This window comes from Salvelinus alpinus, chromosome 16, assembly GCF_045679555.1.
Source record: "Salvelinus alpinus chromosome 16, SLU_Salpinus.1, whole genome shotgun sequence".
Classification (NCBI taxonomy): domain Eukaryota; kingdom Metazoa; phylum Chordata; class Actinopteri; order Salmoniformes; family Salmonidae; genus Salvelinus; species Salvelinus alpinus.
The window spans coordinates 6,302,919-6,317,311 of record NC_092101.1 but is presented as its reverse complement, the minus strand read 5'-3'; the positions used below and the strand labels follow the sequence as shown (position 1 = coordinate 6,317,311).

At 42.8% G+C, this 14,393-nt stretch overlaps 1 protein-coding gene across 4 annotated transcripts in view; it reads left to right on the top strand.

The window, feature by feature from the left end:
* The window catches only part of LOC139540693 (26S proteasome non-ATPase regulatory subunit 1-like), a 103,463-nt gene that overhangs the window by 10,527 nt on the left and 78,543 nt on the right, over positions 1 to 14,393 (top strand). For all 4 annotated transcript variants that reach the window (XR_011668256.1, XM_071344559.1, XM_071344560.1 and 1 more), the window contains 10 exons: positions 271 to 497; positions 766 to 823; positions 938 to 1,066; positions 2,709 to 2,797; positions 2,948 to 3,026; positions 3,138 to 3,311; positions 3,529 to 3,640; positions 7,054 to 7,250; positions 9,545 to 9,640; positions 10,894 to 10,958. Coding sequence is in view for 3 of the 4 variants with exons in the window: in XM_071344559.1 (XP_071200660.1) it covers positions 271 to 497; positions 766 to 823; positions 938 to 1,066; positions 2,709 to 2,797; positions 2,948 to 3,026; positions 3,138 to 3,311; positions 3,529 to 3,640; positions 7,054 to 7,250; positions 9,545 to 9,640; positions 10,894 to 10,958 (1,226 nt within the window). In the remaining variant the exon portion in view is untranslated. The remainder of the gene's footprint in view (positions 1 to 270; positions 498 to 765; positions 824 to 937; positions 1,067 to 2,708; positions 2,798 to 2,947; positions 3,027 to 3,137; positions 3,312 to 3,528; positions 3,641 to 7,053; positions 7,251 to 9,544; positions 9,641 to 10,893; positions 10,959 to 14,393) is intronic.

The window sequence follows — 14,393 nt, the reverse complement described above, 5'->3', positions numbered from 1 at the left end:
TGAGGTGGGTCTTCATCAGGACAAACAGTTTGCATGTACCCATACTCACGTGTGTTGCCAGCAGAATCAGTCGCTTTGAGGCTGACTAGAGATTACCGGTCTTCATTCCCCCACCTAAATCTCTTTTTGTTTTGGTTACTGCAATTCAGCTTTTAGCTGCAAATGTGTTCAATGTCATATAAATACACTTTACTAATAGAAGGAAGTAACCACTTGACCACCATGCATCACACTCAAACTTTGTCTCCCTTCTTTCTCTCTCCTCCACAGTGCCTGATCTTCCTGGATGACCCACAGGCGGTGAGTGACATCCTGGAGAAGCTGGTGAAGGAAGACAACCTGTTGATGGCCTACCAGATCTGCTTCGACCTGTATGAAAGCGCCAGCCAGCAGTTCCTCTCCTCCGTCATCCAGAACCTGCGCACTGTGGGCACGCCCATCCCTGCCGTGCCCGGCTCTACCAACACGGGCACCGTGTCCACCCTGGACAAAGACAGGTAGGCGAGGCGGAGGGTACAGCCTCAGGGTGTGAGGGGTAGGTAAAGGAAAGAAAAAAGGGTTATGGAAAGATGGATGGAACAGGGTAAATGGGTAGAAAATGTAGTAAGATGTGTTAAAATTGCATCTCTGTGTAGGCAGAATATCTTGACACTTCACAAATAATTTACTGTGAAACGAAGTTGATTTTGCCAAGTTTAGCCAATCAGGATTGTTTTGTATCTTTTAAGTTGCATGGAAGTTATCATATTTTCTCCTTTTTCTCAGTGATGCTATGGAGACGGACGATAAGGTCGGCAGCTCCCCTGCAGGAAAAGCAGCAGACGTGAGTACGAAAGACCCAATGTTACCCCCACCTCTACCTGATGGTTGTCTTTTGCAATTTTAAATGGTTGTTGTCACCCAAAATAATTGGTCAGCCCTGCCTCTGCTTCCATAGAACGATGAGCCGAAGGACCAGAATGCAAAGATGACAAAAATTCTCAGCGGCGAAATGGCCATCGAATTGCATCTACAGTTCCTCATCCGGAACAACAACACAGACCTAATGATTCTCAAGAACACAAAGGTAAAGGATGCCAGTATGAGTATTAGACATACAGTACCAGTCTCAAGTTTGGACACCTACTCACTCAAGGGTTTTTATTTCTTTTTTACTATTTTCTACATTGTAGAATACTGGGGTAGACATCAAAACTATGAAATAACACATGGAATTACGTAGTAACCCAAAAAGTGTTGAACAAATCAAAATATATTTGAGATTCTTCAAAGTAGCCACCCTTTGCCTTGATGACAGCTTTGCACACTCTTGGCATTCTCTCAACCAGCTTCACTAGGAATTATTTTCCAACAGTCTTGAAGGAGTTCCCACAAATGCTGAGCACTTTTTGGCTGCTTTTCCTTCACTCTGCGGTCCAACTCATCCCAAACCATCTCAATTGGGTTGAGGATGGGTGATTGTGGAGGCCAGGTCATCTGATGGAGCCCTCCATAACTCTCCTTCTTGGTCAAATAGTTGAGTTGGGTCATTGTCCTGTTGAAAAACAAATGATAGTCCCACTAAGCGGAAACCAGATGGGATGGCGTATCACTGCAGAATGCTGTGGTAGCCATGCTGGTTAAGTGTGCCTTGAATTCTAAATAAATCAGCAAGTGTCACCAGCAAAGCACCATCACACCATCACCTCCATGCTTCACGGTGGGAACCACACTTGCAGAGATCATCAGTTCACCTACTCTGCGTCCGACAAAGACACGCCGGTTGGAACCAAAAATCTCGAATTTGGATTCATCAGACCAAAGGACAGATTTCCCCCGGTTTAATGTCCATTGCTCGTGTTTCTTGGCCCAAGCAAGTCTCTTCTTCTTATTGGTGTCCTTTAGTGGTTTCTTTGCAGCAATTCAACCATGAAGGCCAGTTGATATTGCGATGTGTCTGTTACTTGAACTTAGTGAAGCAATTATTTGGGCTGCAATTTCTGAGGCTGGTAACTTTAATGAACTTATCCTCTGCAGCAGAGGTAACTCTGGGTCTTCCTTTCCTGTGGCGGTCCTCATGAGAGCCAGTTTCATCATAGCGCTTGATGTTTTTTGCAGCTCTACTTGAAGAAACTTTCAAAGTTCTTCAAATTTTATGAAGTGACTGACCTTCAAGTCTTAAAGTATTGATGGACTATCGTTTCTCTTTGCTTATTTGAGCTGTTCTTGCCATAATATGGACTTGGTCTTTTACCAAATAGGGCTTTCTTCTGTATGCCACCCCTACCATGTCACAACACAACTGATTGGCTCAAACACAATAAGAAGGGAAAGAAATTCCACAAATTAACTTTTAAGAAGGCACACCTGTTAATTGAAATGTATTCCAGGTGACTACCTCATGAAGCTGGTTGAGAGAATGCCAAGAGTGTGCAACGTTGTCAAGGCAAGGGGTGGTTACTTTTTAGAATCTCAAATATAAAATATATTTTGATTTGTTTAACACTTTTTGGGGGGGATTACTACATGATTCCATATGTTATTTCATAGTTTTGATGTCTTCACTATTATTATAATATAATGTAGACAATAGTAAAAATCAAGAAACTCTTGAATGAGTAGGTGTTCACACTTTTGACTGATATTGGATATATACCGGTACTGGATTTTTTACCTCCAAGGTTAAAAGGTTTTCACACACATTTTGTTGCTTTGTCTACTTATTCCAGGATGCAGTCCGAAATTCAGTGTGCCACACAGCCACGGTCATAGCCAACTCCTTCATGCATACGGGTACCACAAGTGACCAGTTCCTCAGGTATAGCCACTATGCTTTAACATTAACAAATGGAGACTATCACCTTCTGTTTTGCCAGTATAGTTTTACATGTACCTAGTGGTGTGAGGACATAAAGGAACAAAGCTGTGTTTTAAATGTGTGATGTGATTTTATTCATTATTTTAACAGAGAGAACTTGGAGTGGCTTGCAAGAGCCACCAACTGGGCCAAGTTCACAGCCACAGCCAGTCTTGGCGTCATTCACAAGGTAAACTTTTGCTGAAACAATTTAAACCTAAATGGATATCTGAGACCTCTTTTGGTTTTCTGATTTTTATATAAAGAACCACGTTTCACCCACATCTCTGCATATTTTCAGGGCCACGAGAAAGAGGCGCTGCAGTTGATGGCCACATATCTGCCCAAAGACACCTCCCCTGGATCGGCCTACCAGGAGGGAGGCGGGCTGTACGCCCTCGGGCTGATCCACGCCAACCACGGGGGGGACATTATCGACTACCTGCTCAGCCAGCTCAAGAATGCCAGCAACGACGTGAGTGGCAACAAGCAGATGCGTCACATTTATAGCGCCCAATTCCAAATCAACCCATAGCCTCCCTACCCCTTTGGTCACTTAGATTTGATCTTATGTGTGTGTGTAAGCAGTATATAAATAATTATACGAAGCCCATCAGAGGGACATCATGTCACTTTTGAGTTGAATACAAAGTTGTCTTCGTGTCTGTGGTTTGCTTTGTTTCCTTCCACAGATTGTCCGTCACGGCGGAGGTCTAGGCCTGGGATTGGCTGCCTTGGGGACAGCCAGGCAGGATGTGTACGACCTGCTCAAGTCTAACCTGTACCAGGATGACGCAGTAACAGGTACATGAACCTGAACAGACAATAGGGAATTCAGTGCTATTCAAGTTTAAATGTAGCCAACTAGCATCTCTCTGTAGCCTTTATAGAGTGTAACATGGGATGTCAAATCCCCATCGGTAGTGAATTCAGAAAAACATTTTGATAAGAGTTCAGTGATACTAGCGAAAACAACACGGTGCTCCTATTGCCCAATTGGAGCACCGTGTTGTCCTATTGTATATCCTATAGGAGCACCGTGTTCTATATGTAGAGGGAAGAGATCATTGCGGCACAGTCTGCATTTTTTGTACTGGGTGCAGGTGGTCAGACAGACAATTATGGAAACGGTCATCTTTCTGTTTTGTATGCGTTCTCCAATATATTGTATTAAAAGCACCTTTTTGTCACACTATTCTCACACACACTCATCATTTGCTGCTTCAAGTTCAGTAGCCTATACCTCTCCTCTCCTAGTTGGGCGTGCAAGATCATGTGCGACAATAGGCTAAATGTGTGGTCTCAATTAAATGCATGGGCAGAGAAGCATGGTACAGTTTCTTTCCAAGGAAATTCAATTTAATACGATTAGGCTACAGTTTACTACAGTGTCTTGAAATAAATATTGATAATGGAAAGAAGTGGAGGGCACTCAACCAACGTGAATTGAGTTGCGAAGGAAAAGGCGCAACGTTATTTGTCTCTGGCTGCAAATCGTCCCGCTCCTAGGCTATAGGCCAGGGGTATTCAACTCTTACCCTACGAGGTCCGCAGCCTGCTGGTTTTCTCTTCCACCTGGTAATTCATTGCACCCACCTGGTTTCCCAGGTATAAGTCAGTCCCTGATTAGAGGGGAACAATTTAAAAATAAACTCAGTGGTACTGGCTTCGAGGTCCAGAGTTTAGTTTGATGGCTATAGTCTGGCTATGCAAAACGTTAGACAAAGTCTCTTCATCATTCTTGCTGCCTTAAGTTTCAGTAGCCTTCCTCTCCTAGTTGGGCATGCGAGATCAGGTGCACATGTGATCTCTATTAAGGAATGATCCAACCCCAGAAAAAAAATGAAACTCCTATCAATTTGGTGAAAGCCTATGTTCTATCAGTGGGTAAAATAAGTGTTCCCCATGATTTAATTTCTAAGTGGTCCATCTGTAAAATCAGGAAATTGTGTAGGAACTTAGCTTAGATGTGCTGAGTCTGACCGGTGTACTAAATTATTCAACTCAGTTTCTCCTTCAAGTACCATCTCGCAATGCGCCCTGTGTCTGTTGTTGCCATAGCAATGCACTCTGCACTCGCTCTGGGCAGAGAGGAACTACAAGCTGAACTCTGTGAGATGAACTCCTAAATTGATAGTACAGTTTGTTTAGGCAATTTTACAGCTAGCTCCTTCACATGATGATATTGACTTTGGTGTTATTGTGTACAGCCATTTCAATCCTCGGGTAGCCTTTTATTTTGTTTAAATATATTTCTGGGATGGAAAACACTTAAGTGTAAACTTAAACGACTAAAACCCAGATATAAAGTATGTAGAAAAGATAGTGGACCTATATATTTTTTTAAATAATATAGTCTTTGAGAACTAACAATCACCAAAATAAAAGCTAGACGGAGAATTGGCAATTCCAAAAACAATGAATTTAATGTTTGAGCAAAATAACACATTCATGGATAAATGAATAGAATTGCCAATTAGCTTTAAAACTGCTAAATGTTTTCTCAGCTGCATGGAAACATTTGTAGAATTGCAGGAAACTTGCTTTAAAACTGAAGGAAAAAAACTCAGCTCCATGGAGAAATTAGTAGTTGCAGGAAATTGGCTTAAAAATAGGAACTATCCACCCAAAACCACTCATTCCTTTAATTGACAGTGTTAAATAACACTGAGAACAACATAAAAAAAAAAAAAAAAATTGTTCTTTAATTTTAGTGTTTATAATAAGGTTGGTAGCAACATGGAAAATCGTTATGGAAATCTGTTTCAGCTCAAGTCGACTCATCTGCAATGCTTTCTCTATGGGCTCTAATACCAAAGACAATATCAGCATGCAATGTAGCTAGTTAACTTTGCCTAAATTGCCTAAACAAACTGAACTATCAATTTAAGAGTCTACAATCTCACCATGTTCAACCTGCAGATCGATGTGCCTCATAGAGGAGTCTAAGGTTCGCAACGGCAGATATACTTTTGAGAAGTTGGGGAAATGTTACCCATGCTATGTCAATGGGTCGTGCAGTGCATTCTGGGCGATTCTGGGACAAGGAGCGCTCTCCTTCAAGGGGTGAAGGGGAGTTTATTGGGCGCTAGCTCAAAAACCCAACATAAGCACGAATTTCGTCAACAAGAAGTACATTATTACAAATCTTTTCAAAGATGTGAGATAATTAACTTACTATCTGTAGTATCGTATAGCTTTGGAATCGTGACATTACGTACTTTTGAAGAAAATAGGCACGTTTATCGACATACACTGACTTTGAGAGGGGATTGTGTGACAATTAGCCTAACAACTGCGTGACTCAGCATGACAACTTGAACGCGATTCATTGACAGTCTGCTGCGTGGGGCGTTATACATTTCTTTATTCATTGTATTCCTATCTGCTTTCTATAATATCTCTGGCAACAGCACCCTGGACTAAAAAAGCAGACACAAATAGGAAAAATTCAGTTAAATGTCACATTTTTCGAGGTAGGAATATTACAAAAATATGATCAATGGCTCATTCGAGATAAGAAATCCTTCCGAGTAATGACATGTATGATAGACGTCTTTGCGATCTAAAAGTTGTATTCCTGTTAACCTCCAGTGTAGTCAGCGACTTCATCATGGTGCTATGTCATACTGGATGGATTTCTGGCTGCTTGAATGCTGTTAACTCAAGTACAGATGAAAACATGAAATGACCCAGGGAATTGATAGAACATCACTCAGAGATGCACAAAAACAATATAACATTCAAAATGGGTGAACCTTTCCTTTAAGGTAGGCTAGATTATGCAAAACGTAGCTGAAGTAAAAGCGCAAGTGTCCGTTCTCGCTCCAACTCTGGCTCTTTCAAACTGTCTAGCCTATTGGCTGATATAGCCCAGTAATACCGATAGCTTAATATAATTGGCCACGTGAGAATCTACATTTTTTTTATGTATTTCTTGGTTATTTTTGCCCATTTTGGTTTTGCCTATAGGGCACAAAAATTGCTGGGACCATGGTCTGCCAAGCAAGCTGTGTCACATACGCCTAAAATAACATTTGCAGGACTGCGGTTTGGTTCGGGACCAGTTCTTGCGGGTGGGAGTCGGACAAAAAGCCAGCGGGAGTAGTCGCGTCCGGTATGAAAAGCTGTAGGAGTGGGTGGGATAAAGAAATCAGTCCCGCACAGACCTCTACCATCATGCGGCGCTCATGTCTGCGTCTGCCCTCTGTTCCCAGGTGAGGCTGTGGGGCTGGCCCTGGGGCTGGTCATGCTGGGCTCGAAGTCGGCACAGGCCATTGAGGACATGGTGGGCTACGCCCAGGAGACGCAGCACGAGAAGATCCTGCGCGGCCTGGCCGTTGGAATCGCCATGGTCATGTACGGACGCATGGAGGAGGCAGACACGCTCATCGAGAGCCTCTGCAGAGACAAGGTAACAGTCGGACTTGGCACACATTCACACGCACACACTCTTCTTCCATTATGCCTGGTGATGATGGGTATATGGCTTCTCAGCACTTTGCATTGTAAGGGGGGAAACTCGCCTTATCTGCTACCACCATATTTATTCACATTTATTCCTTGGCTATGCACCCATGACAGTTAACCCTTTTGCCTATTGTTGCCAAATGTGGTTGCTTTTGCTTTTTTCTGGCCTGTATTCATCTGTTTCAATGTACTGTGACAATGAATACCTCTCTTGAACTGTACAGCTCTGGGAAAAAATTAAGAGACTGCTGCATATTTTTCTTAAATCAGCATCTCTACATGTATTGCTTCCATTCCAGTGTCTGTTGAATTCCAACACAGGCACACCTCATTCTACTGAATGAGGTACTGATTAGGTGATCATCTGAACCAAATCTTATTTAACGAGGGAAAAGTATAAAAACCACTGCTGTGGTCATCACTATCCTCTTGCAATAGGACCAGCTGGATGGCAAAAGCAGTGCTAGTAGTACCTCAAAAGTAATTGGAGTTAAAAATAACAATTGACCATGCCAAAAGAGTTGAAAAGGAAAGTTTTGAGTGAGCGAAAGAAGGGTTCAATTCTGGCTTTACTGGCAGAGGGATACAGTGAGTGTCAGGTTGCTTCCATCCTTACAATTTCAAAGATGGCGGTTCATAAGAACAAGGTCAAGCAGCAGACATTGGGGACAACAAAGCTACAGACTGGCAGAGGGCGAAAATGACTCTCCACTGACCGGGATGACCGACAACTCATTTGAATGTCACTCAACGACCGTAGGATGATATCAAGTGACCTACAAAAAGAATGGCAAACGGCAGCTGGGGTGAAGTGCATGGCGAGGACGGTTCGAATCAGGCTCTTAGAGGCAGGGCTGAAGTCATGCAAAGCTAGAAAAAAGACCAATGAGAAGCAAAGAGCCAGGCTGAGGTTTGCAAAAGACCGTACGGATTGGACCGTAGAGGACCTGGTTGTCTAATGGTTAGACGGAGACCTGGAGAGGCCTTCAAGCCACATTGTCTCGCACCCACTGTGACATTTTGGAGGATCAGGGATGTTCAGGGGATGCTTCAGCAAGGCTGGAATCGGGAAGATTTGTCTTTGTGAAGAACGCATAAATCAAGCCATGTACAAGGTTGTCCTGGAAGAAAACTTGCTTCCTTCTGCTCTGACGTTCCCCAACTCTGAGGATTGGTTTTTCCAGCAGGACAATGCCACACAGCCACGGTGTGGATGGAGGACCACCAGATCAAGACCCTGTCGTGGCCAACCCTGTCATGGCCTGAACTCCAATGAAAACCTCTGGAATGTGATCAAGAGGAAGATGGATGGTCACAAGCCATCGAACAAAGCCGAGCTGCTTGAATTTTTGCGCCAGGAGTGGCATTAAGTCACCCAACATCAATGTGAAAGACTGGTGGAGAGCATGCCAAGACGCATGAAAGCTGGGATTGAAAATCCAGGTTATTCCACCAAATATTGATTTCTGAACTCTTCCTAAGTTAAAACATTAGTATTGTGTTTTAAAAATGAATATTAACTTATTTTCTTCACATTATTTGTTATTTGGACCATTTTCTGCAAATAACTGCTCTAAATGACAATATTTTTATTTGGATTTGGGAGAAATGTCAGTAATTTATAGAATAAAACCAAAGTGTTAATTTTACCCAAACACATACCTATAAAAAGTAAAACCAGAGAAACTATTAATTTTGCAGTGGTCTCTTAATTTTTTCCAGAGCTGTATATTTCTACATTGAGGTTGGAATAATATTGTGAAAATGCTGATGATGCCCTTTTAGTGTAAAAGCTGTAAACTTGAAATTTCAGCCTGTTTTGGTGGGTGTCGGCCTGCCCGGTGACGACATCAGATGGTAAATTAGTTAATAGACCAATAAGAGAGTTCCATACCCCTGCCAATAACAGCTAAATGTCAGTTTTCCCCTCCCCATTTAGACCACTCCCTGACAGTTCTATCAAAATGCTTGCTTGAGAAATTACTCTTTGCTAAGAATCAATTTTTTTTTCTTTTTGGCTATTTTGATTGAAAACAATCACCGTAAGGTTCTTAATTGTTACCCAGAAATGATTTGATATTGAGATGAAAACATCTGCATTGGACCTTTTTTAAAATGCGCTAGATGTCAAATAAGATGTAGATGTTGTTGACCACACATTGTTGCCATGGCTAGACTTACTGCTGCAGACTCGTCTCTTAACTAAGGCTCTGTGTTCTGTCACTGTGTCTGCTCTAGGACCCGATCCTGCGACGCTCCGGAATGTACACAGTTGGCATGGCCTACTGCGGCTCCGGAAACAACAAGGCCATCAGACGTCTGCTGCATGTGGCTGTAAGTGTCCTCCTTCCCCTTTCTCATGCAAGACACCGACAACCAGGTAACAGATCACGCCATGGATAGCCAAGCTATTACGTATTGTAATTGCGAGGATGGTTATGACAGATTATTATGTGTTGGTATACTATATACAAACGTATGTGGACACTCCTTCAAATTATTGGATTCCAAACTGCCTCTGGAAGCAACGTCAGCACGAGCTGTTTGTCGGGAGCTTCATGAAACGGGTTTCCATGGCTGAGCAGCTGCACACAAGCCTAAGATCACCATGCGCAATGTCAAGTTCCACCATTGGACTCTGGAGCAGTGGAAATGCGTTCTCTGGAGTGATGAGTCACGCCTCACCATCTGTCAGGCCGACGAACGAATCTGGGTTTGGCGGATGCCAGGAGAACGCTACCTGCCCCAATGCATAGTGCCAACTGTAAAGTTTGGTGTAGGAGGAATAATGCTTTGGGGCTGTTTTTCATGGTTCAGGCCCCTTAGTTCCAGTGAAGGGAAATCTTAACGCCACCGCATACATTGACATTCTAGACAATTCTGTGCTTCCAACTTTATGGCAACAGTTTCAACTGTTTCAGCATTACAATTCGCCTGTGCACAAAGCGAGGTCCATACAGAAATTGTTTGTCGAGATTGGTGTGCAAGAACTTGACTGGCCTGCACAGAGCCCTGACCTCATCCCCATCTAACACATTTGGGATGAATTGGAACGCCGATTGCGAGACAGGCCTAATTGCCCAACATCGGTGCCCGACTTCACAAATGCTCTTGTGGCTGATTGGAAGCAAGTCCCCGCATTTAGTGGAAAGCCTTCCCAGAAGAGTGGAGTCTGTTCTCACAGCAAAGGGGAGACCAACTCCATATTAATGCCCATGATTTTGGAATGGGATGTTCGACGAGCAGATGTCCACATACATTTGGTCATCTAGTGTATATTTTTCCCGATAATGAAATCCTTTGGTAGTACAGGAAGCCCAAATAAATAAATAAATGTTATTGTTACTGGGTCAGATGGTTGTTCCTACAGATGGCAGCCTGCATAAGCAAAAGGTGTGATTATGCTTTGATATGAGCTGTTTATGAACAAAAGTATAGGTTTCTCCCAAATCTTTGATATTTTGGCTGATTGGGAGTTTTTCATTTTTGCTTTTGTGCAGCAAAATTATTAGTAGTGGATGTTACATTATCTCCTTGCCCCCACCGCATTCTTCCTGCTGTTAATTAATCGTTCTCTACCTTTTCAGGTGAGCGACGTGAACGATGATGTCAGAAGGGCAGCGGTGGAGTCCATTGGATTCATCATGTTCAGGTTAGGCCTCGGCCCTATGCAATCCTGTATACCTCTATGTAATCCCCTTTTCGCCCAGCTGAGGTCCCCCTACTTTCAGCCTCTTGGTCCACTGTGAGTCTCAGCCAAGCGAACTCTGATTAATCAGCCCCTACTTGTATACACATAGACGGCATTCTTCCCATATCCCGGGAATACTTTCCAAATGCGTTTGGAGTATGTCCTCGAATGGGTATTGTTGGCAGTTTATGTAGCCTCCTCCCCCTCATCCCGGCCGTTAAAACATCCAAAGCAAACAGTGAGATAGATATCTTCCGCCCAGACCTCAGATTAATAGATGGGGCTTTTCCACTTGTGAATGCCACTGGGGCTGTTACCCACCTTCGGCCCAGAGGTTAATCCATGTTCTCCCGTCAAGAATTAGGTTTTCACAATTGTCACCTTGCTTGGCTAGAGAGTTACTGACAATTGTCACCTTGCTTGGCTAGAGAGTTAATGTTGTCTGAACACTGTTTTGGGTTTTGAGTAACCATGGGCATGCAGTATAGTTAAATTTAAGCCCAGATGGAACTCTGGGCTGATCTGTTTTCTTATAAGCTGAATTGTTTATGTAAGTGATGGGTGTCAATTGTAATTTGAAAAACCAACACTGTTAAATGTTTTGAAAGTGTTTAAGTTTCCAAAATGTGAGAACTTGTTTGATGTTCAAGTTAAATCTATTGAGCATGAAAACCCTTTGAACCACCCTTGTGTTGTTCCGTGCAATGGTTTTCGGTAGTCTTATCCAATTATTAAGTGTCATTCAAGATCAAAGATATCACACATTTTGAAGTGATTTTACTCTTGAGAAAGTATTTCATTGCATCCTTTATAGCTTAGCCTACCTCAAGGAGCTGAAACTATCCCTCACTTTCCTACAGGGTTAGCACTCTTAAGTGATCCCCATGTGATTGGTTTTCATGCGGAATATCAACATGACGTAAAGACCAACATCTCCTCTGTCAAATCAAAGACAGGATTTAGATGCACTTTTAGCTGAGAGGTTATAATTACTTCCTGGCTCTCCTTACAGGTAGTTCAGTGTCTGAGGACATTGTTTTTCATGTCGTCCTCTTGACTCACACATTCTTCTTTTCTGTCTGTTTACGGAGACTCATCACTCATTCTCTGACGTGAATTTACCCACCAGGCAGCACTGCAGCATTAAACAGTGCGCTGGGCCAAGTGGAGGAACATGGGGGTCTATTTTAAGCCCAAAAAAGGTTATGCGATATTCCCATGATCAATTGGCTGTTAGATAAACTGTGTGTAAATCCTTCCTGTGTTTAGAGAGCCTCCTGAGCAGCAACAATCCCCCCCCCCCCCACTCCCTTCTTTGTCTTGGGAAGCCAGGATGTGGTGCTCCGAGCCGCTGTCTCTGAGTGGGCCAGAAGTCAAAGGTCAGAGTGACTGCTCCAAAAGGCCATGGGTATATTCTTCCCCATTGGCTAATCTCATGATCGCAGATATATGCATTGAACGTTCTGAGAATGTTCTGTATGAACCACATGTGGGCTATTGCATTACATTTCAATGCAGGGTGGTACACCCTGTGTACTTAATATTATTATAGATTTTATGCTATGGACTCCGGAATTAGTTAAACTCACCCAAAAAGAATACCCTTTTTGGTTTATTATGTAAATTCCTTTGTTGTTTTTGCATAGTCACTTCATTCACTGGTATGGATTTTGTAATGGAGAATTTGTCAAAATGCCCTCTTTTATGGCCACTCCTAAAGTGATCATGACACTAGGCACTTAACTTCAGGATTCGACCTCCCTGTAGTCGTTGTTTGTGATTATGAACTCCAGAGTTAGCGTGGGGGATTATGGTGTGTTTATTTTGGCTCCCCTGTCCATTTAGCGAAATGTCCTTTCATAGGGTAGCCGGAGGCAAAGTCATTAATATTCATGAGTTACTTTGGTTGATTGGTTGAGCCTTCTTGGGTGTGACGTCACATAGATGCGCCATCTGTTTAGTTTGCTCGTGGGCATGAGCAGTGCGCACCGAACGACTTGCGAAACCCAGCTTCAGCTGAATTAATTAATTGGGAAATAAATGAAAGCCCCACCAGATAGCTACCAATCTATTTTAGTTTCATTGTCCGATCTTTCATAAAGAGTCCACTAATTGTTATTTGTACCTTCCCACAAACTGTATCTTGCATGATATGAGCAAGTTAACCCAATTGTATCAAAGAATAGGAAATCCATGATTAGTTGGCTAGTAGTGGCTACTGCCAGGCCAGTAAGCTAGTTAACGTTAGCTACATTTCAGGCAGTAGCTATCCTTCTAAATACGGTGGTCACAGGATAAACTAGCTATGAGTTGAACATTAACTACCGGTCAAAAGTTTTAGGACAGCTACTCATTCAAGGGTTTTTCTTTATTTGTATTATTTTCTACATTCTAGAATAATAGTGAAGACATCAAAACTATTAAATAACACATGGAATCATGTAGTAACCAAAAAGTATTAAACAAATCAAAATATATTTGAGATTCTTCAAATAGCCACACTTTGCCTTGACAGCTTTGCACACTCTTGGCATTCTCTCAATCAGCTTCACCTGGAATAGTTTTCCAACAGTCTTGAAGGGGTTCCCACGTATGCTGAGCACTTGTTGGCTGCTTTTCCTTCACTCTGCGGTCCAACTCATCCCAAACCATCTCAATTTGGTTTAGGGCGGGTATTGTGGAGGCCAGGTCATCTGATGCAGCACACCATCACTCTCCTTCTTGGTAAAATAGCCCTTACACAGCCTGGAGGTGCGTTTGGTCATTGTCCTTTTGAAAAACAAATGATAGTCCCACTAAGCACAGACCAGATGGGATGGCATATCCCTGCAGAATGCTGTGGTAGCCATGCTGGTTAAGTGTGCCTTGAATTGTAAATAAATCACAGACCGTGTCACCAGCAAAGTACTATAACACCACCTCCTCCATGCTTTACGGTGGGAAATACACATGCCGAGATCATCCGTTCACCCACTTCGCGTCTCACAAAGACACGCCGGTTGGAACCAAAAATCTCCAATTTGGACTCCAGACCAAAGGACAAATTTCCACTGGTCTAATGTCCATTGCTCGTGTTTCTTGGCCCAAGCAAGTCTCTTCTTCTTATTGGTGTCCTTTAGGAGTGGTTTCTTTGCAGCAATTCGACCATGAAGGCCTGATTCACGCAGTCTCCTCTGAACAGTTGATGTTGAGATGTGTCTGTTACTTTAACTTTTTGAAGCATTTATTTGGGCTGCAATCTGAGGTGCAGTTAACTCTAATGAACTTATCCTCTGCAGCACAGGTAACTCTGGGTCTTCCATTTTTGTGGCGGTCCTCATGAGAGCCAGTTTCATCATAGCGCTTGATGGTTTTTGCGACTGCACTTGAAGAAACTTTAAAAGTTCTTGACATTTT